The sequence below is a fragment of the Lepus europaeus genome, chromosome 22 (genome assembly GCF_033115175.1).
Source record: "Lepus europaeus isolate LE1 chromosome 22, mLepTim1.pri, whole genome shotgun sequence".
Classification (NCBI taxonomy): Eukaryota; Metazoa; Chordata; class Mammalia; order Lagomorpha; family Leporidae; genus Lepus; species Lepus europaeus.
The window spans coordinates 1,370,358-1,391,712 of record NC_084848.1 but is presented as its reverse complement, the minus strand read 5'-3'; the positions used below and the strand labels follow the sequence as shown (position 1 = coordinate 1,391,712).

The 21,355-nt window shown below is 68.2% G+C and overlaps 4 protein-coding genes across 13 annotated transcripts in view; 2 read left to right on the top strand and 2 right to left on the bottom strand.

Annotated features, from left to right (window-relative positions):
- Window positions 1–2,788, top strand: part of LOC133751207 (kinesin light chain 1) — a 98,762-nt gene extending 95,974 nt beyond the window's left edge. For all 5 annotated transcript variants that reach the window (XR_009864786.1, XM_062181080.1, XM_062181076.1 and 2 more), the window contains 2 exons: window positions 2,229–2,295; window positions 2,519–2,788. Coding sequence is in view for 4 of the 5 variants with exons in the window: in XM_062181076.1 (XP_062037060.1) it covers window positions 2,229–2,295; window positions 2,519–2,521 (70 nt within the window). In the remaining variant the exon portion in view is untranslated. The remainder of the gene's footprint in view (window positions 1–2,228; window positions 2,296–2,518) is intronic.
- Window positions 491–7,323, bottom strand: XRCC3 (X-ray repair cross complementing 3). Of its 2 annotated transcripts, none has more exons than XM_062181094.1 (8): window positions 7,296–7,323; window positions 6,241–6,422; window positions 5,468–5,605; window positions 4,804–5,016; window positions 3,318–3,472; window positions 1,710–1,922; window positions 1,584–1,630; window positions 491–1,478 (listed from the first exon to the last, which is right to left on the bottom strand). In XM_062181094.1, exons 2-8 carry the CDS (start codon window positions 6,287–6,289, stop codon window positions 1,259–1,261), a joined length of 1,035 nt encoding a protein of 344 aa, XP_062037078.1. In that variant the 5' UTR covers window positions 6,290–6,422; window positions 7,296–7,323; the 3' UTR covers window positions 491–1,258. The 2 variants fall into 2 exon arrangements, with proteins under 2 accessions (XP_062037078.1, XP_062037077.1); XM_062181093.1 differs by lacking the exon at window positions 7,296–7,323 and adding an exon at window positions 7,012–7,234.
- Window positions 7,324–7,667: 344 nt separating this feature from the next.
- ZFYVE21 (zinc finger FYVE-type containing 21) lies at window positions 7,668–14,756 on the top strand. 2 transcript variants are annotated; one of them, XM_062181095.1, is made up of 8 exons: window positions 7,668–7,842; window positions 11,850–11,900; window positions 12,051–12,219; window positions 12,578–12,653; window positions 12,733–12,824; window positions 13,083–13,136; window positions 14,213–14,355; window positions 14,446–14,756. In XM_062181095.1, exons 1-8 carry the CDS (start codon window positions 7,705–7,707, stop codon window positions 14,479–14,481), a joined length of 759 nt encoding a protein of 252 aa, XP_062037079.1. In that variant the 5' UTR covers window positions 7,668–7,704; the 3' UTR covers window positions 14,482–14,756. The 2 variants fall into 2 exon arrangements, with proteins under 2 accessions (XP_062037079.1, XP_062037080.1); XM_062181096.1 differs by lacking the exon at window positions 13,083–13,136 and having other exon boundaries at window positions 7,670–7,842.
- Window positions 14,757–14,880: 124 nt separating this feature from the next.
- PPP1R13B (protein phosphatase 1 regulatory subunit 13B) overlaps window positions 14,881–21,355 on the bottom strand; it is an 87,433-nt gene continuing 80,958 nt past the window's right edge. For 3 of the 4 annotated variants that reach the window (XM_062181069.1, XM_062181066.1, XM_062181068.1), the window contains exons 10-17: window positions 20,119–20,288; window positions 19,464–19,962; window positions 17,951–18,741; window positions 17,677–17,814; window positions 17,452–17,585; window positions 16,977–17,143; window positions 16,028–16,227; window positions 14,881–15,679 (exon numbers count right to left, since the gene is read on the bottom strand). In XM_062181069.1, the coding sequence (XP_062037053.1) occupies window positions 15,638–15,679; window positions 16,028–16,227; window positions 16,977–17,143; window positions 17,452–17,585; window positions 17,677–17,814; window positions 17,951–18,741; window positions 19,464–19,962; window positions 20,119–20,288 (2,141 nt within the window). In that variant the 3' untranslated portion in view covers window positions 14,881–15,637. The remainder of the gene's footprint in view (window positions 15,680–16,027; window positions 16,228–16,976; window positions 17,144–17,451; window positions 17,586–17,676; window positions 17,815–17,950; window positions 18,742–19,463; window positions 19,963–20,118; window positions 20,289–21,355) is intronic. The other variant, XM_062181067.1, reaches the window with a different exon arrangement.

Genomic DNA, 21,355 nt, shown 5'->3' with positions numbered 1-21,355 from the left:
CCCTGGTCCCTCAGTTTCCGTGAAACTGAGGCACACAGGCGGGGGTGGCGCCCAGTCGTGTCCTACGGGGAAGGCCGTGCTGGGTGACACTGCAGGGATCCGAGGGCGGGACGCACACGCTGCCGGGAATATCATGGAAGCAGTTTAGGTCGTAAATCCAGCAAACATCTCCGTGTCCTTGTTACCCTGCAGGGTGCACTCTGCTCCCTTGGGAGATCCGTGTCTGTGTGTGCACGTGGTTCTGAGCCGTGCAGCTGTACACAGGGGCCCGGTTCCCAGCCCTGGCCAGAGGCAGGTGTGGGCACCTGTCTGGGCTCACCGGCCCGGCACTGGCTGGGAGGGACCCCAGAGCCGCCAAAGAGTTCACCGGGTGGTGGAGAGACCACCTGAGGGGTCTTCAGGGAGAGGCCTGGGCCGGGGCAGGCTCTGAGGCTGTCTGGGGGTCGCCAGTGCCGGACACCGCCCAGAGAAGGGCCTCCCGCAGGGCCAGCCCCAGCCGCTCCTGGGAGCAGCCTTTGTCCGGGGCCGTCCCTCCTCTCGTTGGACTTTGTGTTGCCTGGAAACCATTTGGGGTTGTTTATAAAATGCTTTATTGTCTGCTTTAAAGTTTGCTGCAGAAGGCGATTTGCTAAAAATCCAATCCCAAAATAGCTCCCCCCCCCCCGCCAGGCGCACCGGGGGGCGCGCCCTCGGCCGAGTGGGTCGTCCTCTCCCAGGAGCACCCCAGGAACTCCGCGGCTCCAGGGCCGGCGTCCCCCCCAGTGCAGCCGCAGAGGGGCCGCCACCTGCCCGTCCTGTGTCCCCGAGAGCAGGGACAGTGACTCATTGTGACCGCGTGGACCAGAGCAGGGTCCTGTGGTCAGCAGAGGCCCTGAGGCTCAGAGGCGACTGTCCACGTGGAGGTGGGGGTGGCCCGGGCGTGGTATGAGCAGGGCGGGGCGGGGGGGGGCCTCACCTCCAGCCAGCAGGGAGCTTGCCTGGGGGCCACAGTGGGGGCGGGGCCTGAGGACTGCCCTGCCCGGAAGGGAGCCCCTGTGGGGCTGGGGGAATCCCAGGGGCTGGGGCAAGGCCACCAGCCCCCGAGGGTGGGCCGGGAGGAGGGGGAGCACAGCGCCCCCCACACCCGAGGTGGCCCCTGCTCACTACAGCAAGGAGCTGCCCAGGATGCCGGACACCACAGCCGGTGCCCAGGGCTTCAGAGATGTGGCCAGACGGGGTTCTGTGGACCTGGCCAGGCCACGCTGCAGCCACCCCTATGTCAGTGGGACTCCATCCCCGGGGTCCCACGCACCCCTTCTGAGTGGATGGTGTAGGCGCAGGAGGAGGGGGGCAGGTGAGGGGAGAAGAGCACCCGCAGGGTCCGAGCCGGGCCACCAAGCACTGCCTCCTCGCCGCGGCGCCGGTCGGCCAGCAGCCTCAGCAGGAGCTGGTTGGCCCAGGCTGTGCCCAGGGCTGGGGAAGCGCGTGTGTCCCCGGACCTGCAAGGACAAAAGGCCCTGACGCCTGTGCACTGGGCACCCGGCCCCCATCCTGGGCCACGCCCACACATAGCACCCCTGCCCCTGGGCCACGCCCACACTCACCCCTGCAGCCCGGGTGCCGTGTCCTGCTCCTCCACGGCATCCGTCACCTGCCAGAGCCAGGGCAGTCAGCTCCAGAAGGCCTCACGGCCACCCACGCCCATGCCCACGCCCCAGCCGGAAGCTCACCTGGTTGATGCACAGCACCGGGCTCTGGAAGGCGTGGCTCAGCCGCCGCAGCGCCGCCCCCAGCGCCTGCAGCCGCCTGGCCCTGGGCACTGAGGCCTGGGCGTCAAACTCACAGCGGAATGGGGCTGCCACAGAGTCGATGACCACCAGGCGGGCCATGCCCCGAGACAGCAGGACAGGGACCTTCCGAGTCACGCACTCCAGCAGGGCGTCCTGCGCAGAGGCAGGCGGGGGGGGGGGGGAGCCTCAGAGCCTGTGACCCTCGCTGCTCTCCTGGGAAAGGCTCAGCCCCTCCTCCCGCCTGCTGCCCCGCCCCCACCCTTCTGTGGCTCCGCAGTGCTGAGGCCACCCTGACCACCAGGCCGCTCTGGACGAGCCCTGGGAACAGCTGGCCTGTTGGTGTCCCGGCTGGGGGGACCCAACTGCTCGGGCGCTCTCGGGCTGCAGACGGGGTGGCCGGGCCATCTGAGGCGGCGGCCACTGCCCCCCTGAGGGAGCCCGCGTGTGCTCTGTCTGCAGGGCATCCCTGGCAGAGTTCCTCTGTGCAGACAATGACAGCAGCAGCCTGGAGGACGCCAACGCCAACGTGAGTTCCGCCGCCTCGCCCACAGCGGGCAGGGCTGGGGCCCGTGGCCACTCTGCAGGCCTGGGCGTCCGCAGGTGGGGGGACAGGTGCGGCCCGAGGGCTGCCCGTGCAGGTGAGGAGGGTGCGTGCCTGCCCCGAGAGCACGGGTCCCCCACGGCACTGTAGGTGGACACTGGACAGCTGCTGGCCACACGCGGGCCTGACCTGTGGCCTTCTCTTGCAGTGAGCCTGGCCTGCCCTGGACCGAGGACACCGCAGGTGGCCTGGGCTGGGCTGGAGGGCCTGCCGCCCGGCGCCCACGGGGCAATGCTGTGGTGCGGCCCTGGGCACCTGCTGCGCGGGGGGCCTCGCGTGGCCTGGGGCCCTGGGGCCCAGCTGTGCCCGCGCGGCAGACCCAGGGGCTGTGTCCCCAGCCTGCTGGGCCTCTGTTAATGTGTGTGTGATAATGTATTTTATTGTAAATTTTTTAAAAATTAAAAGTTTATACAGCTCATCCTTTACTTGAAAACGTTTCTGTAACAACGCTTCAAGGTCTGGCCGGGCTCTCCCGGAGGTGGGGGCCCTGCCTGGGGGGCCTGGCACACGCGCGCCGTTCCCCCCGCCCGCACCCTCCGTGCCTCCAGGACCCTCAGTCCACAGCGAGGCCGGGGTCCCTGGGCCCAGCCGTGCCTGTGGCTGCCATGAAGCCAGGCCAGGCCCCGGCAGGGGCAGAGCTGCCCATCCCCTGTTCCCCGCCAGAGGCGGGGGTGGGGCACCTCCTCTGCCCAGGGGGACCCTGCCACCTGCCTGGAGGCCACTTGTGGCCCCAGGTGCAGCGGGCGCAGAGCCCTGCCTGCCCGGCCCGCAGTTCCCGTCGGGACACTGCTCCTCACCCCTGCGCGTCCCTGGCAGGCTAGCGAGAGGCCCTGACCCCGCACCTGGAGCCACCCTGGTGTCTGGTCAGCTCCTCACCTCCCCAGGCCAGGCAGGACCCTGCTGCCCTCCCCGAGCCCCCGGCCGCGCCGGCTGCGCTCCACGCTCACCACGTCTGCGGCGTGCTCCACGAAGATCTGGCTGCTGAACCGCATCTTGGCGACCTCGTCCCGGGCCACGTCCGCCCGCAGCCGCCAGTGCTGCCCGCTGAGCTGCTGCAGCCGCCTGGACGGGAAGGCGCCCTCCGTGCAGATGTAGACCGCGCCTGCGGCACACGGCCCGCTGAGCCACCCCGAGCCCACGCCCCGGGGCCGCCCTGCGGGCTCCACCGAGCTGCACACAGGGACCAGCAGCTCCCTCCGCAGCTGAGGTGCCCGTGTCACTGCTGGCCCTCAGCCAGCTCACCCGGCGCCCAGCAGCCCTGGGGCAGCCCGTGGTCCGGGCTCCCTGTGCCAGAGAACCTGCCCCGAGCATCCCACAGCCGCCCGGAGGCTCAGGGGCGCGCGATTCCCAACAGAGATGCCAGGAAAATCCAGTGGGCGAAGACCTCACCCAGGGTGCCATACGCCGGGTACCCACACGCAGAGGGGTGAGGCCGGCCCGCGCTGCACACCACATCCACGGCGAAACCCAGAGGCCGAGGTCAGACCTCGCAGGCGGCCCTGCCCCTCAGGCCGGGCAGTGGTGCCACAGCGATGGGGACGCCCACAGGCCCGCTGGCCGCAGCGGCGCCAACACCTGCTGCTCAGCGCTCTGCCGTGGCCCGGGAAGGCAGCGGAGGACGGCCCAAGTGCCTGGCCCTGCACCCGCGTGGGAGACCAGGAGAAGCACCTGGCTCCTGGCTCCAGCCTGGCCCAGCCCTGGCCTCTGAGGCCATTTGGGGAGTGAGCCAGTGGATGGAAGAGCCCTCCCCGCTCCCTCTCTCCCTGATGTTCTTTCAAATAACTTTTTTTTTCAAAAGTTCACACAAAATGAAATTTAAACCTTTGCTGCAAAGTATTTTTGAAAACCATGCATGTTTGCACATTGGTGGGAGATGTGGCTGGAGACAGCGGGGTGCAGGGCGCAGCGTTCAGCCACCCAGAGAATGGAGGATGAACCCTAAACCCAGGAAGCCACGGGAAAGAAACCAGTCCCAGCCGGCACTTGGCCCAACAGGTGCGGCTGCCACCCTCAACGCTGGCGTCCACCCTCAACGGCTGCTCCTCTTCCAGCACTCGGCTGTGGCCTGGGAAAGCAGAAGACGGCCCAAGTCCTCGGGCCGCTGCTCCCACATGGGAGACCCGGAAAAGCTCCAGGCTCCTGGCTTCGGCCTGGCCCAGCCCTGGCTGTTGGGGCCGTTTAGGGAGCGCACCAGCGGGTGGAAGAGCTCCGTCTCTGCACGCAGCCTTTCAGTTCTTTAAAAGGCCCCACAGCGTATGTCCCCCTACATGGAATGTTCCAGACAGGCGCGTGCGCGGAGCCCTGGCCCTGCCCCCCATGCCTGGCTCAGGGCTTCCTGGGCCGAGCCCAGCCTCTCCTTCCCTCTCCATTCTGGAGGGCGGCACTGCAGGGGGGACACAGGGGGACAGTGGCCCGGGGTCCCGGGGTACTCACCGGCCTGCAGGCCTCCGTGCTGCCTCGGGAACTGCACGGTCAGGCAGAGCTGCAGCGCCAGCTGGGTCTTCCCCGCCGAGCTGGGGCCGGCGAGCTCGGTGATGCCGTCCAGGGGCAGGCCGCCGCGGAGCAGCCCGTCCAGGACCGGGCAGCCCAGACTCAGGCGCTGGTGCTGCGCCGGGAACCTGTCCTTCTGTTGGTGCAGGTGCAGCGCTGTGGGGGCAGCGTCGGGGAGCGGGGTGAGAGCCCGCCCGGCAGGCTGCCTGGCGTCCACCGGGCGTGCTCCTTGGAGAGACCTGCCCGGGGCTGGCACCCAGACGAGAAACCGCCGTCCACAGCCAACCCAGACTGCGCACCAGCTCCTCCACGCCACGTCCAAGGGAGGCCGGGGCCCTGCCTGCCCAGCGCCCTGACGCCGCCCCTCCCCGTGAGGGCCCCTGGGGACGGCGGGGCGGCTACCAGAGAGGGGCCTCGTGCCGCGTCCCCTTCACAGCCTGCTCAGGCGCGGGGCCAGCCAGCTCACTGCTGCCGCCGGCCTCTCTGACGGGCAGCCTGCCCTGCCTCCTGTGCCCACCCTGGCCTGCTGCGGCCAGCCCTGGACAGTGCCCACATGGGCGACGACGGACCCACACGTCAGTTCCCAAGAGGCCGGCACCCGGCGCACCTGTGAGGACGCTGCCACCTCGCAGGGACAAGGAGGCCGCTCTCAGCAGGTGCCGGACGTCGGGGCCGGACAGGCCGGTCACTCTCTGCAGGTCTGGGCCAGAAAAATGCAGGAGCTCCTTGGCTGACTTCAGTTTGGCTGAAACGAGACAGGGACTGCAGTCACGCGCTCTCCTTGGGACTGGCCCCCCCAGCCCCCCAAACCCTGAGAAGCCCTGGCCATCCCGGGAAGGGAGGCCAGAACTGGCGCCCTGCACACGGGAGCTGCAGGCACGGCCTGGCAGCTGTGGGGAACAGTGGGTCCCGGGGGGGAGGAGCCGGCGGGGGACCCCGCTGTGGGGAGGGGCAAGCACGTGTGCGCTGCTCGCCGCTCGCAGGCTGTCCCGGTCCACCTGACCGAGGCAGACGGGCGGCCCGCAGGGTGCAGGGCCCCCCAGACGTCCAGGCGCACGGAGTGGCTGGGCGGGAGGGCCGGTTGGACCCCCAGCGCGCTCCTGAAGACGGGAACCAGGGGCTCTGTCCACGGCGTTCACTTTGTTTTACTTGAGGCAGGGACCGAGGGACACTGCCCCCCGCCCCCTCCCACAGCCAGGGCTGGGCCAGGCTGACCGGAGCTGGGAGCCCCCCACCTCCCCCCAGGCACCTGCGCTCACCGCCGCCTCCCCTGGTGAGGGCACAGCGCAAGCTCGGCCCTCGGCAGAGGCCCCAAGACTCCGGCCCACGTCACCAAGGCCTCGGTGCAGCCGGGCCGGTGAGGACCCGCACAGCACCCACCTCTTCTAACCGCAGCGATGATTCTGGGGTTCAGGTCCAGCTGATCCATCTCAGTGCGCTGACCGCAGATGGGCGGCGGGCACCGCGCTGAGCCCCCGCTGCCGAGCCCCGGCTGATGCACCTGCCCGCGGGCGACAGGTGCCCCTCCGGCGCGCTGCCCTTCGGTGTGTCTCCACGGGGCCCTGGGGGGCAGGACACTTGGGGAGTCAGCCTCGGGCCACCGGGCGCCCAGCCGGGGACAAAGAAGGCTGTGTCCCCAGCCCGGGCAGGCGGCCTGGCCTTCCCAAGGCCAGGGTGTGCTGGGCGGCCCCGTGTCCGGGGTCAGCTCCGCTGCGGGGGCGGGGCACTGAGCACGGGAGGCCGGCCTGCACGATGGCCAGGCCAGGCAGTCCCGGGCAGCCCCGGCTCCTGGTCACCCTGGATGCCCTGGGAGAGGCTGGGCGTCCTGTGGGCCCTGCGGCCCTTGTGCCCAAGCCAGCGGCTCCCGTTTTGGTCCGAAGCAGGGGACAAGAGGTCCAGCCCCGGAGGCCCTGGGCCCGAGCGCAGCCGCCCTTCCGGAGCCGGGGGAGGTGGGGCTGCGGCTGGGGCTGGGCCCGGGTGAGGCTTCGCCAGCTCAGCGGTGCTGCCCGAGCTGCACCTGACCAGGAGGTGTGGCCAGCACGGCCGGGGGCCAGCCCAGGGCACGGCCGGGCGCTGCGGGCAGGCCGCCGGACACCCGCTCAGGACCAACCACGGAGATTCCTCGGCCAGGGGCCTGGCCCCTAGGCTCACCCGCACGGTCCTCGCGGACGTCGGCTTCAGCCAGGTCGGTCTGGCAAGCCCACCCCCGGCCAGTCTTCGGCAGGAGCCCTGCTGGTCACTTCGCCCAGCACCCCGGCCCGCCTCGCGGTGGCCGCGGCCCGCACAGGCCGACTGCGGGAGTGGACACGCGGCTCTCGGCACAGCGCGCGCCCCGGCGGCCGGGCACCCACCGCCAGGTCCGCCCCAGACCCCGGTCCGCAGCGGCTCCCCTGGCCTCTTCCCGGCCAGGCCGCCCCCCGCCCCGCCGCGCTCACCTCCCGCGCGCGCCGCGCCTCCCGGCGCTGTCCCGCCCCTCCCAGCCGTCTCTGCCAACGAGCGCGGGGTGCCCCGCACAGGCTGCACCAATCAGAGACGAAGAGACGCCTACGTGGCTGACCAAGTGGCCACTCCAAAGTCTCAGTTACGCCGAGAGGGGCGGACCCTGGCCAGCCCTCGCTGCCGATTGGTGACCGGACGCAGAGTGGCGGAGGAGGTGCCCTCGCACCCGTTGGCGAGGACAGCGATGGGGCGGGGCCAGTGTTCCGATTGGTCCGAGCTCCAGGCCGGGCTCAGCGATTGGGCGGCGGCGCCGTCCGCCGCGGGGGGCGGAGACGGGCGGGGCGGGGCGGCGCCCCAGCTGCGCGACAGCCGGGCAGGCGGACGGCCCGGGGCCGAGGCGGCGTCATGTCCTCGGGGGTGGCCGCGCGCCGCGACGCCAAGAAGCTGGTGCGCTCGCCCAGCGGGCTGCGCATGGTGCCCGAGCACCGGGCCTTCGGGAGCCCGTTCGGCCTGGAGGAGCCGCCGTGGGTCCCGGACAAGGAGGTAGGACCGACAGGTGGGCGCGGGGTCCGGCGCTGGGCGCCGCCCGGGAGGCCGCGGGACGCGCGGCGGAGGCGGCGCCGCGGTGGGCGGGGGCCGCGCAGCTGCGCTTTCCCGGCGGGGGCCGTGCGCGCGGGGCGCCCCCGAGGTGACCGGCGTCGTGGGGCTTCGTGCGGGCGGGGGCCCAGTCCGGCGGGGAGGGGCGGCCCGAGTGCGCGCCCGCCCCGTGCCAGGCGTGGGCGGCCAGGGGCGTCCTCCCGGGGGCGTGGCCGGGGGTCGGCGCGGCTGTGGGGTTCGCGCAGTGCGGCCCTAAAAGCTGGCGCGGTGGCCGCGTCCCGCGCGGGCTCCCTGCTCCTGCGCCCCGGACAGCGGTGGAGGCTGGGCCCCTGCGCCCGCGTGGGAGCCCGGGCTGGGGGGGTCGTTGGGGAGGGAACCCGCGGATGGAGCCTGCGAGCGCGCGCCTCTCCGTAGCTCCGCCTTGCGAGTAAATAAAATGAGAAAGAATTAGTGAAAAGTTGTGGTGGCGCCGAGGACGCGGCGTGTCGCGTGGGCAGCGGCCCGTGCCCGGATCTGGGTGCACAGCCTCGGAGGAGGCTCAGCTTCGCTGCCCGAGCGGTTGGACCAGGCCCGCAGGCCAGCGCCAGGTGGGCGGTGGGGGGACCGCGCGGGGCCGGGGGCCGGGGGCCGGGGTCCAACTCGGGCCCGGGGGAGGGGCTGCTCCCGGCTGGGCAGCGGGGTGGCTCCTTGGCGCCAGGATCCAGTCCAGGTGGGCCAGGCCAGAACCTCCCTGGGGCACGGGGGCAGCCCCCGCAGGGCTGGGCGTGGCCTGGAGGGTGGGCGCACTGCCCAGGCGGGGGCAGGTTCCGGAGTGCAGTCCAGACCCTCGGACAGGCGGACAGGCGGACAGGCGGAGCTCCTATCTGTGGCCCCCGCCCCCCAGCCGGGCCGGGCCGGGGTCTGCAGGGGAGCCCAGTGCAGGGCTTAGCCGCCCCCGCTGCCCGGCTCCGTCGTGGACGAGTTCACGTTGGCTGAGGGAACAGAGGCTCACGGCGAGCGGCACTGGAGTTTGCTTTGTGCAGGATTCCGAATCCACGCGCAGCCCCCTCCAGCGTGGCTGTCACTCCCGTGGGTGTCTCGGCTGCTGGCCCGAGGGTGTGAGCCTCCCCTCACCCTGGGGGTGGCACTGGGGGAGTTGAGGGAGCTGTGCTGGCCCGAGGCTGCCCCGCTGTGGAAGGAGCGGGGTCGCCCAGGGTGCAGGGGCAGCCAGGCAGCGCCAGCATTTCCTTCGAAGGCGGAGGCGAAAGGGGGCAGAGAGCACCCGCCGGCATGATGGCTGCCTCCCCCAGGGCCGGGCCAGCCCGGAGCCCGGAGCTCCATGCGGGTCCCCCACGCGGGTGCAGGGCCCCAGCGCTTGGGTCGCCCTGGGCCGCTGTCCCAGGCCGGACTCGGGCCCTGGCTCCCCCGTGGGGGCGGCGGCCTCTGACCCAGGCCTGGGTTTGTGGCTGCGAGGGGACCTCTTTTCTCTTTTTTTTCTTTCTTAAGATTCTTTTCTATTTATTTGAAAGGCAGAGTTACAGAGAGGCAGAGGCAGAGAGAGAGGTCGGTCTTCCGTATGCTGGTTCTCTCCCCAGTGGCCACAACATCTGGAGCTGCGCCGATCGGAAGCCCGGAGCTTCTTCCGGGTCTCCCATGGGGGTGCAGGGGCCCAAAGACTTGGGCATCCTCCACTGCCTTCCCGGGCCATAGCAGAGAGCTGGATCTGAAGTGGAGCAGCTGGGTCTCGACCCGGCGCCCATATGGGACGCCGACACCGTAGGTGGCGGCTTTACCCTCAGCCCTGGCCCCAGGGCCCCCCTTTTCTTCATATCACCAGCCAGGGGAGACAGGTGCCCAGCCCTTGGCCGGACAGCAGGGGAGTCGGTTCTGAGGCCTCCTGCCCGGCCCCACACCCGCTGTCCCTGTCCCCAGTGAGTTCCCAGCTTACCCTTGGGCACCTGAAGACAGGGGGGCAGTGGGCTGAGGTGCCCCAGGCTGCCCCTCCCCAGCTGGGTCGCCCCTGGGCTGCCCCTCCCCCCGGCTGGGTTGTGCTCGGCCTCCCTGTGTGCCGACGTCCAGGCCTGTTCACAGCTTCCTTCCGAACTGCCGCGTTGATAATTCTGTTTGTTTCTCATCAGCACAACCAGCAGAAAGCGCTTGTGGCAGGGCTGTCGGAGCGGGTCCAGGGGCGGGTCCAGGGGCGGGTCCAGGGGCGGGTCCAGGAGCGGGTCCAGGGGCGGGTCCAGGGGCGGGTCCAGGGGCGGGTCCAGGGGCGGGTCCAGGAGCGGGTCCAGGGGCGGGTCCAGGGGCGGGTCCAGGGGCGGGTGTTGGGGGTGCAGTGGTTAGGGCGCCCCCCCCCCCCGACCAGCGTTTGCTCATGAGGCTCCGTGCCCGAGCCCTGCGCCCTTGTGGGAGACCAGGTGAAGCCCCCGGCCCGGGGTGAACCGGGGGACGGTGGTCGGTCGCGGCTCTGTGTCACTCTGCCTTTCAGACACGACTCTAACCCCTGTTTCCGAGCCAGTTTACGTCACTTCAGTCGTAACCGTGATGTAGACACCTCGCCCTGAGCAGGGCCTGGGAGGCAAACTCGGTTGCTGGGTGCGCCGCCCCTGGAAGCCGGCTTCCCAGTCTGCCGCCGAGTGCGGGAGCCCCCTCCTGCTGGGCGGCCCCTGGGCAGCTGGCACTGTCTCTGCTCCTGCCCGGGGCGCGGCTTCTGGTGGTGGTGTGGCAGGCAGAGCCTTTGAGGGCAGTGGCGGGGGATGGTGGCCGGCCAGAGGCCCTCACAGAGCCGCTGACCGGTTCTGGAGGCCGAGACGCCGAGTCCAGAAACCCAGAGATGTCAGCGAGGGGCTCTCAAGGCCGAGGCCCCCACCTCAGTCACCATGGCTGGTCTGGGTGACCTGCGCCCCTCTGGGGTGCTGTGGTGACAGCAGCAGCGTTGCCCTGTGGCCTTGCCCGGGTGATCTGAGGAGTTGGGCTGTGGCCAGACCCCAGGTCCCCACTGGCCCTAGGGAGCTGTTGCCGGGGATTGGATGGCCTTAACCCCCCGGAACCTGGGCGCCCAGAGGCCACGCCCCCCCGCAGCCGTGGGCTGTTGGTGGGCCAAGCACGGGAACGGGCATTTTACTGTTTCTTCCCAGGTGGCTCGATTTCTACAATGACTCCCGGGGGACCTGGTCACCGAGGCCCGCATGGTGGCTGGGGGGTCGCACGTGCTGCTGCCTGGCCGGCACAGGCTTGCGAGGGGGCACGGTGACCCTGCTGGAGCCCAGCAGGTGGCGCCAGGCCCCTCTGGGAGAAGGGTTGGCTTCTCAGAGCTGAGGGAGTCCATGTCTGGGTGGGGAGGCTGAGCGGAGGCCGGAAGGCCAGCCTGGGGAGCCCCGCTGCTGACCACCTGTCCCCACTGGCCTGGTTTCAAATACACAGGCGCTTATCACGCAGGGCTTCTCTTCCATGTCAGCAGGCTTGCATTTGTGAAGCAGCCATTCTGAGCCATTTAAACTTTTATTGATTTATTTGAAAGGCAGAGTGGCAGGAGAGATTGAGATCCTGGTTCAGTTCCCAAATGCCTGGAGCTGGCCCAGGCGGGAGTCAGGAGCCTCAACTCCACCCAGGTCTCCCAGGTGGGGGCGGGGCCCAAGCCCTTGGCCATCCTCTGCTGCTTCCCAGCCACAGCAGGGAGCGGAGTGGAGTGGACGGGACTGGAGTGGGCACCCCGATCGGGGAGCACGCAGGCGGTGGTTTTAACCCGCCGTGCCGCAGCGCTGGCCCTAAAGCCCACACTTTTCAGATTCCTTCCTGGCTCATGCGAGGGTCCGTCCACGGCCGACCTTTGGCCCCAGGAACAGGGCTAGGCCAAAGAGCAGCTGCCAGGAGCTCACGGGTCCTCGGGCCTGGCCAGGCAGGAGTCACACGCGCGCCCCGGCGTGTCTGAAGCAGGCCCCCCTCGCAGCTCTCCCCTCTCTCCGCTCCAGTGCCCGCGATGCATGCAGTGTGGTGCCAAGTTTGACTTCCTCACCAGGAAGGTGAGCCGAGGCGGGGGGCAGCGGGGGGCCTTGTGGATGGGGGGTGCAGCCCTGTGCTGGCTGCTCCGGGGAGCCTAAGGCAGGGCTGCGGGACCGACGCCCCAGGGCTGGAAAGCGGCGTTGAGCCCCCTCACTGCGCCTCCTCCCCAGCACCACTGCCGCCGCTGCGGCAAGTGCTTCTGCGACCGGTGCTGCGGCCAGAAGGTGGCGCTGCGGCGCATGTGCTTCGTGGACCCCGTGCGGCAGTGCGCGGCCTGCGCCCTGGTGTCCCACAAGGAGGCCGAGTTCTACGACAAGCAGCTCAAAGTGCTCCTGAGCGGTGAGCGGCACGGGGCTCGGGGACACACATGCCACCTCCAGTGTTGGTCCCAGCTTTGCCGGGCCCACTCCCGGGTGGAGGCTGCCACCGGGCCCCTGGCCGGCAGCAGGCCGGACCTCAGCTCAGGGTCAGGGTCTGCCTCGCTGGGGCCTCCGCAGGGCGCCCCACCCCCACCCCCACCCCCTCAGGTGAAGCAGCAGTGGGGGAGGGGGATCTGGGTGGTTGTGAGCCCCCCGCCCATGCAGATCTCAGGGACGCGCGGGAGGGGGATCTGGGTGGTTGTGAGCCCCCCGCCCATGCAGATCTCAGGGACGCGCGGGGGTGTGGCCGGGGCTCACGTCTGCTGCTGCTTCCCAAGGAGCCACCTTCCTTGTGACTTTTGGAAACGCGGAGAAAGCGGAAACCATGGTTTGTCGTCTGTCCAGCAATCAGAGGTGAGAGCCAGGGTCCCGGCCGGGGCAGCCCTGAGCCCGCCCGGCAGGGAGTGGACGCGCGGACCTTGTGCTTGCGCAGGTACTTGTTTCTGGATGGAGACCGGCACCACGAAGTGGAGATTGCACGCGTGTGCTCCGTGCACACCCTCACGGAAGGCTTCCCCCCTGGAGGTGAGTGCGGCGATGGCGGCCGGCCCCCCTCTCTCCCGTGGGTCACTTCGTCACTGCTGGACTTGAACCAGACGTAGCCACTGAGAGTCCCGGAAAAGGCTGGAGTGGTGGCCCCGGGGCCCCTCCCGTCATGCCCGGCGCCCAGCTGCTGGGGCGTCGTCCAGAGTGCATGCTTGCTGGCCGCCCGCGTAGCCCCGCCCACTGTCTGATTGGCTTGGTTCTTCCTTCTCTCCACTGCCGCCTGCCTTCCTGACGCAGACAGACACACTCACACTTACACCAGCCTCCTGGGGAGCCCGCCCGCCTCTGCAGGTCAGCCCGGCCCCCGGCCCCCCTGCATGCTTCTGTCCACGGGGCAGCCTGTGCCAAGGCTCCTTGTGACAGTCGTGGGTCCGCTGTGTGGGACCCACGTGTGCGTGCTTCATGCAGGCGGCGGTGCCTGCCAGCGCTGGGGGGCCCTGCCCCTGCGGCGTCGCGGCACTCAGGCTCCAGGCCTGTGAGGCAGCTGGTGAGCCCCCCCCCATGCGGCTCAGGCGTGCAGCCAGCAAAGTGGCCCCGGCAGACCTGCCAACACGGAGCGTGCCCGGGGGTGGTTTCTGGAGCACATTCCGCCTGCTCTCGCCAGTGTTCCCTCGGACTTTTTTTTTTTCTTTTTTTCCAAATATTTCTTTGAAAGAGTCACAGAGAAGTAGAGTGCTCTTCCGTCCGCTGGCTCACTCCTCGGAGGCCACAGCGGCCAGAGCTGGGCCGATCCAAAGCCAGGAGCTTGCTGCTTTGGGCCTCCCACACGGTGCAGGGGCCCGACACTTGGATTGTCCCCCACTGCTTTCCCAGTCAGCAGGGCGGTGGATCAGAAGTGGAGCAGCCGGGACTCGAACCGGCACCCATACGGAACCTGGTGCTGCAGGCTGAGGCTTTAACTTGCTGCACCACAGCGCGGGCTTCTTACAACCCAGAGATCTGGCCAGAGGCAGGTGGGGACAGTGCGGGCCAGGCCCTCCCCAGCAGGGGTGACCCCCTTGTTCCGTCCAGGGCCAGAGTGCAAAAGCAGCAGGTGGGCAGAGCCCAGGTCGGCCTGCTGTGGCAGTGCCGGCGCCTCCCCTGCCATGCCCTCGGTGTCCAGAGGACCCATCCGAGGGCCTCCTCCGAGGGAGGCGGGCCACAGCTCAGCGTGTGGTTTCTCCTCATAGAAGGCCGCCCCCAAGCTGCGACCTCTAACCCCCAGGTGTGGTGTTCGGGTGGGAGGCCGACACCCCTCGCATAGGGTGCAGTGACGCTAACGTAGCTTGGTTTGCCCTGGTGCCTTTCACACCTGTGAACTTGGTGCCCTCCCCCACTGCAGTGCCGGGGTCCCCGCGGGCCCTCACCACCTCGTCCCTGTCCACCAGGAGGCAGCGCGCGGGCCGCAGGCATGTGCCTGCAGTACACGGTGCCGGGTGAGGCGTGCGTGACCCAGCTGAAGCTGACGGCCGGGGAGGACAGCAGCGCCAGCAGGAGGCAGGCAGTGGCGTGGCTGGCGGCCATGCACAAGGTAAGGGCTGGCCAGGGCGGGGCCCGCCTCCACTGGGGGCCTGACCGCCGTCTCGGCTCTGGCCGGCATTTACGTCTGGTCCCCCTTCAGGCCGCCAAGCTTCTCTACGAATCCCGGGACCAGTAAGCCCACTCGTGAGCTGAGCTCGGAGCGCTTCTGGCCACCAGGCGGGACGGAGCCGCTGTGCCCTGCACCCCCCCGGGGCCCCCTCACCGGGCGGCGCTTCCCCAAGCTACACTACTGCTGAGCGTGCTCTGTGCTGGCGCCGCCCCCCCAAGCAGCGTCCAGCGAGCCTGCTGACGGTCCTGTGCCACGGGGCCAGCTTCCTCTTTTTACTTCACGCACACGACTGTAGAGCCATTTGTATACGATGCTTCATGATTAAAACTATTTTGCAAGTACAGGTCAGGCTCCCGCCTTCCCGTGTGCAGAGAACCTGAGTGTGGGTGGGAGACGCACAGGTCCACGGCCTCGGCGCAGCCAGTGCCTCCGGCAGTCCACACACAAGACTCAATGAGAAAGCCGGAGGGCTTGTGTTTTAATGAGAACATTTCCAGCACATTCTGGTAGTTTCAAATGGTCTGGCTGAAAAACACTTCTGGTATATAAAAGCCTTTACGTGCACTTCACACGCCAGCACCCTCCTTGACTCGAGCCTGGGGTGGGGGGCAGGCCCTGCTGCTCCAGGCACCAGCTGCCCTCACAGTGGCCTCACCCTGGCTGCACCCTAGAGAAACTCCTGGTGCAAGGGGGCGCTGCATGGCGGCAGGCCTGCACGCTCGCAGGCCATGTGACTCAGGGCCCTGGTGCCAATCCGCCAGCTGCAGCACTGGGCCAGCATGAGCGGCCGTAGGTGAGCTAGGCCACCACCTGGAGGAGGGGGACACTGCACATAGCCCACGTGGGGTGGCCACAGCATTAGACACGAGCTCCCACAGGGCTCTCGCTCTCAGTCACAGGGGGCAGGGGTCCAGCGAGGGGCACACTCTGTGGCACTGGGGGCTGGGGGGGACGCCCGACAGGGGCCAGACGGATGAGAACTTTGTCGTCACCGGCAACCAACCAGGAGTTCATCATGGGCTGCTTGCTGGCAGGGGAGGTGTTTGGAAGCTGGGTATTTATTTGGATTTACAGTAATTGGCAAACTGGGACAGGCCTCACCTAGGAGCTGCAGGGGTTCACATTGTGGGAGGTGCTGGGTGAGCACACAGACGCCATCTCCAGCCACAGCTTCCTGGGGGCAGAGTCGTCTCTCGAGGACCCCGCCGCGCTCAGGGGCGCCTCAGGCAAGCGTTCGCTGTCGGGGCTTGATCCGCGGGTACAGCTGAGAGGCAGAGGAGCAGACCTTGGGCCACGGCACCAGGCACACCTGGGCCCCCCACCCAGCAGGTGCTGTGTTGAGTGGCCAAGGAGCACCAAGGTGGCCCCTCTGCTGAGGCCCTGAGCACTTGTCGCCATGACAGCTGGCCACCTGCAAGCTGCTGTGTTCCCACCCCCACCAGACACTCCGGGCCACAGAAAACTCTAGAAAAGCACACGCGCGGCCCGAAGCTGGCCCCAGGCATGGCAGCCTGGAAAGGCAGCCCTTGCAGTGGCTCCCGGCCTGCCCCCCGGCAGTGACAAGGATGACCAACTCCCAGCCTGCAGTGCAGAGGGCGCTTGGCGTGCTCACCCCCAGCAGGTTTTTGGGCACATAGCCCTCCCGCTCGCCGAGGCGGGCCCACCACCACTCGGTCTCGCTCTCGTCTGCACGTCGCAGGATGCTGATGGTGTCCCCTTCGTGGAAGGACAGCTCGTCACTGTGCTGGGCCTCGTAGTCCCACAGCGCATAGACAGCACCCTTGTTCATCACGCCCAGCTTCTCCTGCGCACCTGGAACCGGAGGGCACGGGGCCTCAGCACAGTCCCTCCAGGGCAGGACCACCAGGTGGAGGTTGGGAACCAGGGCCAGCCCCGGCGCCACAGGCCTCCCCAGCCCCGGCTGCTGCCCCGTGTGTCACCAAGAGGTGGTGCTTCCACGGAGACCCTGGCTTCAGACACAGCTGTGTGTGCTAGAAGCATCCTTAGGTGAAACTTACAGGTCCTACCTAGGACAGACTTCCCCAAGACAGGAGCTCCAGGAGCCACACCTGCTCCTGGGCCAGTGAGCAGAGAACAGCCGCTCACACCACCACCTCCCAGTGAGCCCACAAGCATGGGAGAGGCCGTCCTGTGGGACACCTGCTTCCAGCCTGTGACGGCTGCTGGTCCAGGTTGGCCAGAGTCCCTGGGCTCTTGTGTCCTCACTCCACAGGTATGTGGCCTGGTGGCCGTCTCAGTTCACCCCTGGACCCAGGAGGTTCCCAAGTTCTACTTGGAATGAGTGGCTGTGACGCCCGGGCCTCGGAACAGGGCTGTCCAGCTCCTGGGCAACCCGGCCCTGGCTGGAGCAGCGTGACTTGGACACGGGCTTCCCTCACTGGGCCCGTGGCACGCGGAAGCACAGCCAGCAGCCAGCGTGCAGACGGGCGGCTGCCTGTGGCTGAGAGCAGCAGAGGGACCAGAATCCCGATGTGGGGTTCCACGTTTTCAGGGCTGACTGAAGGGGCAGTGTGGAGGGGGCGGGGCAGACCCCCGCGTACCGTATAGAAACTGGGAGCACTGGAGGTAGCCCTCCTCCATCTCCTCGCACTTGTCCGCAGCCGTCTCCACGTCGCTGATGGTGGAAGCGAAGATGGCGGCGCCGCTCTCCACCAGCTGCTTGCAGAGGTGCACGCTGTTGCAGGAGGCGGCACAGTGCAGGGGCGTCCTGGAAGAGGACAGGCCAGGGAGCGTCTGAGGCCGCCGCGCAGGTGCTGCGGCCCGCCCGGCTGCCAGGCACGCGGCCGTCGGAGGCACGGGTCTGCGCCGCTCCTGACGGCGGGACTTCTGACCAACGGAGGGGGAGGACGCACAGCAGCAGGAGCGCACAGGGCGTGGCTGCGTGGGCTGGGCCCTGATGCTGACACGACCTCCCACACAGTCTGCACCAGGACCGCCCGGGGGGCAGGCTGGTGAGACCCAGCGGCCCCCAGGGAGGAAGTGCTGGGCACCCCACGCGGAGCCCTGCGTCCTTACCATCCGTCACTGTCGGCAGCATTGACATTGACCCCGAAGTCCAGCAGGAACCTCACGATGTGGTGGTGGCCGGCACACACGGCGTTGTGCAGGGGGGTAATGCCCTCATCATTGGGCTCGCTGGGGTCCTCCACCTAGGATGTGGGGCATGTGAGCGCCCATCCCCCCCAGCACCGGATCCTCTACCTAGGACGTGGGCATGTGAGCCTGGGGGCCACCCCTCACCTCGTAGATGACCCTCTGCACCAGGTCGAACTCTCCTTCCAGGGACGCGTCCAGGAGCAAGGCCAGGGGGTTGAAGCGCACCCGCAGCCCGTGCCCCGTGCGCTCCGAGTTGGGCTTCTTCAGGTTGGTGCGTTTGCCCTGCGGGAGGGAAGGGTGCAGTCACTCAAGGGGGCGGGGCGGGTAGCCGCTGCTGCGTCTCAGACACCCCTGCAGCTGCTGGCCCCACGCCGCCCGGGCAGTCCAGCTCCCCCAGGGAGGTTCCCCCCCCTCCTGCCTTCAGGTCTGTGGCAGCGCCGACACGCACCGTGGAGGCTGCAGGCGGGTGTGCGCCAGGGGGCACAGGCGGTGCAGGAGCCTGCTCTTCCCCTGGGGACGGGGCCTCGGTCACGGGGCTCGGGGTCTGCTCTGTGCAGGGGGCCGTGGCCACGTTGTTGTTGTCGTCCTCAGCCGGTGCTGCAGTCGGGTGGGTGGTGGTGGGGCAGATGAGCCCCTCGGGTTCTGGGGAAGGTAACTCGTTGTCGTTGGCATCTGACGACAGGGCGGGCTCTTCGGGGAGCGGGGCTGTAGGCCGGGCAGGGCTGGGCTCCTCCAGGTTCCCGTTGGCGTTGGTGTTCCCATTGTCCATGTCAGCCAGGGTGCCCATGCAGTCCTGCGAGGGGCCGGGCTGGTAGAAGGGGGCGCCCTCCATGCCACCGGCCAGCGTGTTGAAACGCTGGTATAGAAGCTTTTGGATGTTGGGCCCGCTGGGGCCCTCGGGCTCCGTGATGGAGCTGCGCTTCTTGAGGGGCCGGGGCGCGTTGGCCAGCTTCCTGCGCAGGGCCTCCAGGTCAGCGTCGCTCTGGTAGCGCAGCGGCGAGTGCACGATGGGTGTGAGCTTGGTGGGGCTGAGCGGTCGCGGCAGGCTCTCCACCGGGCCGCCCTCCCCCGCGGGGGCAGGGCCCTCCTGCTCCGGCTCCTTCTCCCCACATTCTGTGGGCAGCTGAGGCTGGGGCGTGCCTGACCCGTGAAGAAACGGGAGCGGAGACGGTGAGGTGGACCCTGACGGCAGAACGGGTTTCCCATACACTGGAGGAAAGACACAAGGGCAGGAGGTCACAAGGCCATGGCCATGGCGGCCTTGGGGGGTGGGGGGAGGCATCGGCAGAGGGGCGTGGACTGAGACCCTCACAGGCTCCTTCTGGAGGGCGGAGCCTCTCTGATGGACTGGTTTTCTAGTTGGGGTCTGCAGTTGAGGCTGCAGCCTGTCCCGTCTTCTGCCCAAGGAAGAAGACAAAACCACCACACACACCCCTAAGCCTGGGACGAACTCCAGTGGGACAGGTGTGCCTCAGGGCAGGTGGCAGAATCCTGCCCGTAGGGGCCCACGTGGGCCAGGGCAGCCAGGCACACGCTGGAGTCTCTGAAGCTGCAGCAATGCGCAAGACGTCCAAGGACGGCCCGGCCCGGCCGCACAGCCCGCCAGCAGGGTCAGATAGCGCCTCCTCTACATGTGCGCAACTGGGCAGTCCTCCCGGTCGGGGGCTGTGGGCTCCTGAGCAGCAGGAGGCCTGCTGGAGTGACCCAGGCCCTGTGGCAGCCGAGTCCTGTTGCCAGTTCCTGGCACAAGTGACCACAAAGCAGAAGAGGGCGGCCTCCCAGAGCTCCCGAGCTGCCCCCTCCCCCACTTCCCCTTTCACCTCGTCTCGTGCTGACTCCAAGGCCGTGCCTGGTAAGCATTCACTGGACCCCGAGTAGCACACGGCCCAGGGCCGTTTCCTATTTGAGAGGAGCACAGAGACCCACCGCACCTGCTTTCACGGATTTGTTCGCGGCGCTGTGCACTGCCGCCTGGTAATTCCTGGGTGGCGCGGCTTGCTGGAGGTACACGGAGTATATGGAACTCGAATTCACTGTCTGCGGTCCTTTTCTGGGCGACTGTGGCCTTGACCCTTTATCGGCCAGAAAAGGCCTAATGGCCACCGTCAGCGGGAGTTCTGGTTTGCTGTCTCCGGCCGGAAAGGCAGGCGGGGCTGTGGGCGGGTACGTGGGGCTTGGTGGCACCGAGATCCTCTGCTGAATCTGCTGCGAGGAGCCTGGGGGGGGGGCGCCGGCGGGGGGCAGCGGGGCGGCTTTCTGCCGGCTGGGGGGGCCCGTGCCGGCCCGGGGCAAGCTGCCCTCCTTCCTCCTCTCCAGGGAGCTCGTCGAGCCCGGAGCCAGGGGTGGAGGACTCGGGTACGCCGTGTAGCTCGGGGGCAGCTGCCTGCCCACACCGGGGACGGGAGGTGGAGCTTTACCAATCTCGACGCCCTAGATCGGGTGTGGGGGAGAAAAAGCGAGTCAGCCTCCCGCCCTCGATGCGCATGCCCCGTGCACGGCCCAGGCCTGGGAGTCCGGCTGCCCCTCCACACCCCTCAGCGCCCGAGGAGTGGCTGCCGGGGCTCTGCAGAAGCACAGGCGGCCTACCAGCTTCTCTGGGGCTCCCAGCGCTGACAGGGGCAGGGGCTGGCTCGAGATGGTGCCCTGCTTCAAGGCCCCCTCCACGCCTGGGTCCTTCCAGTCCACGCTGGCCGTCTGGGCTGGTTTCACTGAAGAGCCGGAATTCTGTTTTAACGTTGGCCAGTTTCCATCATTAGCTTGGAAAGAGCACAGGATTTAAGTGAAAATTTTAACTTAATTGAGCCAACAACTAAGAGTAGCAGCACTGGCTGAGCGGATCACTCTGGGGAGACTCCGGTGAGCAAGTGGAGCACTGCCCCAGGCCAGGCGGTCACCCCACCCCAGCTGCAGGGCCTTGCAGGCACTGCGTCTCCAAGCACAGGGCAGTCCTGACTGACCACGGTCGGCACACCGTGTGCCTTCTCCGACACTGGTACAATTGCACAGAGCAACTGAGGAATCCGACAGGCTTGACCTGTTCCACTTCCGCCTCAGTCTGTGAGGAGTCCCAGCCACAAATCACCCGACGGAGACGCCAGCCAGGTCCCATCACCACGGCGGCAGGAGACAGAGCAGCTGTCACTCTCGCAGACAAGGAAGCCAGTCACCAAGCTCAAGTTCTCAGGAAAGCCACCAAAAGGATTTTTACGGAGTGTTTTCCAAACTGAAAAAGGGTGCACAAGAGCCGCCTGGCAGCCAGGTCACTCCCAGGGACCCAAGTGCCCTCAGGAGTGCGGGGTCAGCTCCTGCTCTCAGGAACGGGCACAGCGGCCAGTCTGGACGGGAGGCAGAGGCTGAGCAGGCCCCGCCCTCAGCAGCAGTTTGTCCAGACCATCTGCTCCCAGCTTCCTGGAGCCTTCTGCACAGGTGCAAGGCAGTGGGGGCGCGGGGAGGCTGGGCCACGCCAGGCGGCCCCAGCACCAATGTCGCCGTGCTCTGCGGCTTCCACTTGCTCTTGTTGGGGGTCTCAGGTGCAGGGGTTGTGTAGGCCAGAGATTCAGACACCAGAGACCAGGAGGCGGACTGGGTCTGCGCCCTCTCTCAGGGTCATGGCAAAGGGAGGTATCATGGAAGCCACCATGAGTGACCACAAAGCAGTTTTCCTAAAAGCCTCATAAAGAACTCAGAAAACCATCTTAATTTCTGACACACGGAACCCGTGCTGGTCTGGCACTGGTTGCCTGGCATAAACCCTTCCCACGAGGGTGGGCTCGTGTGGCCCAGCCATCACGCCTGTGCCGAGGCGACATGTGAGGTCAGGGTG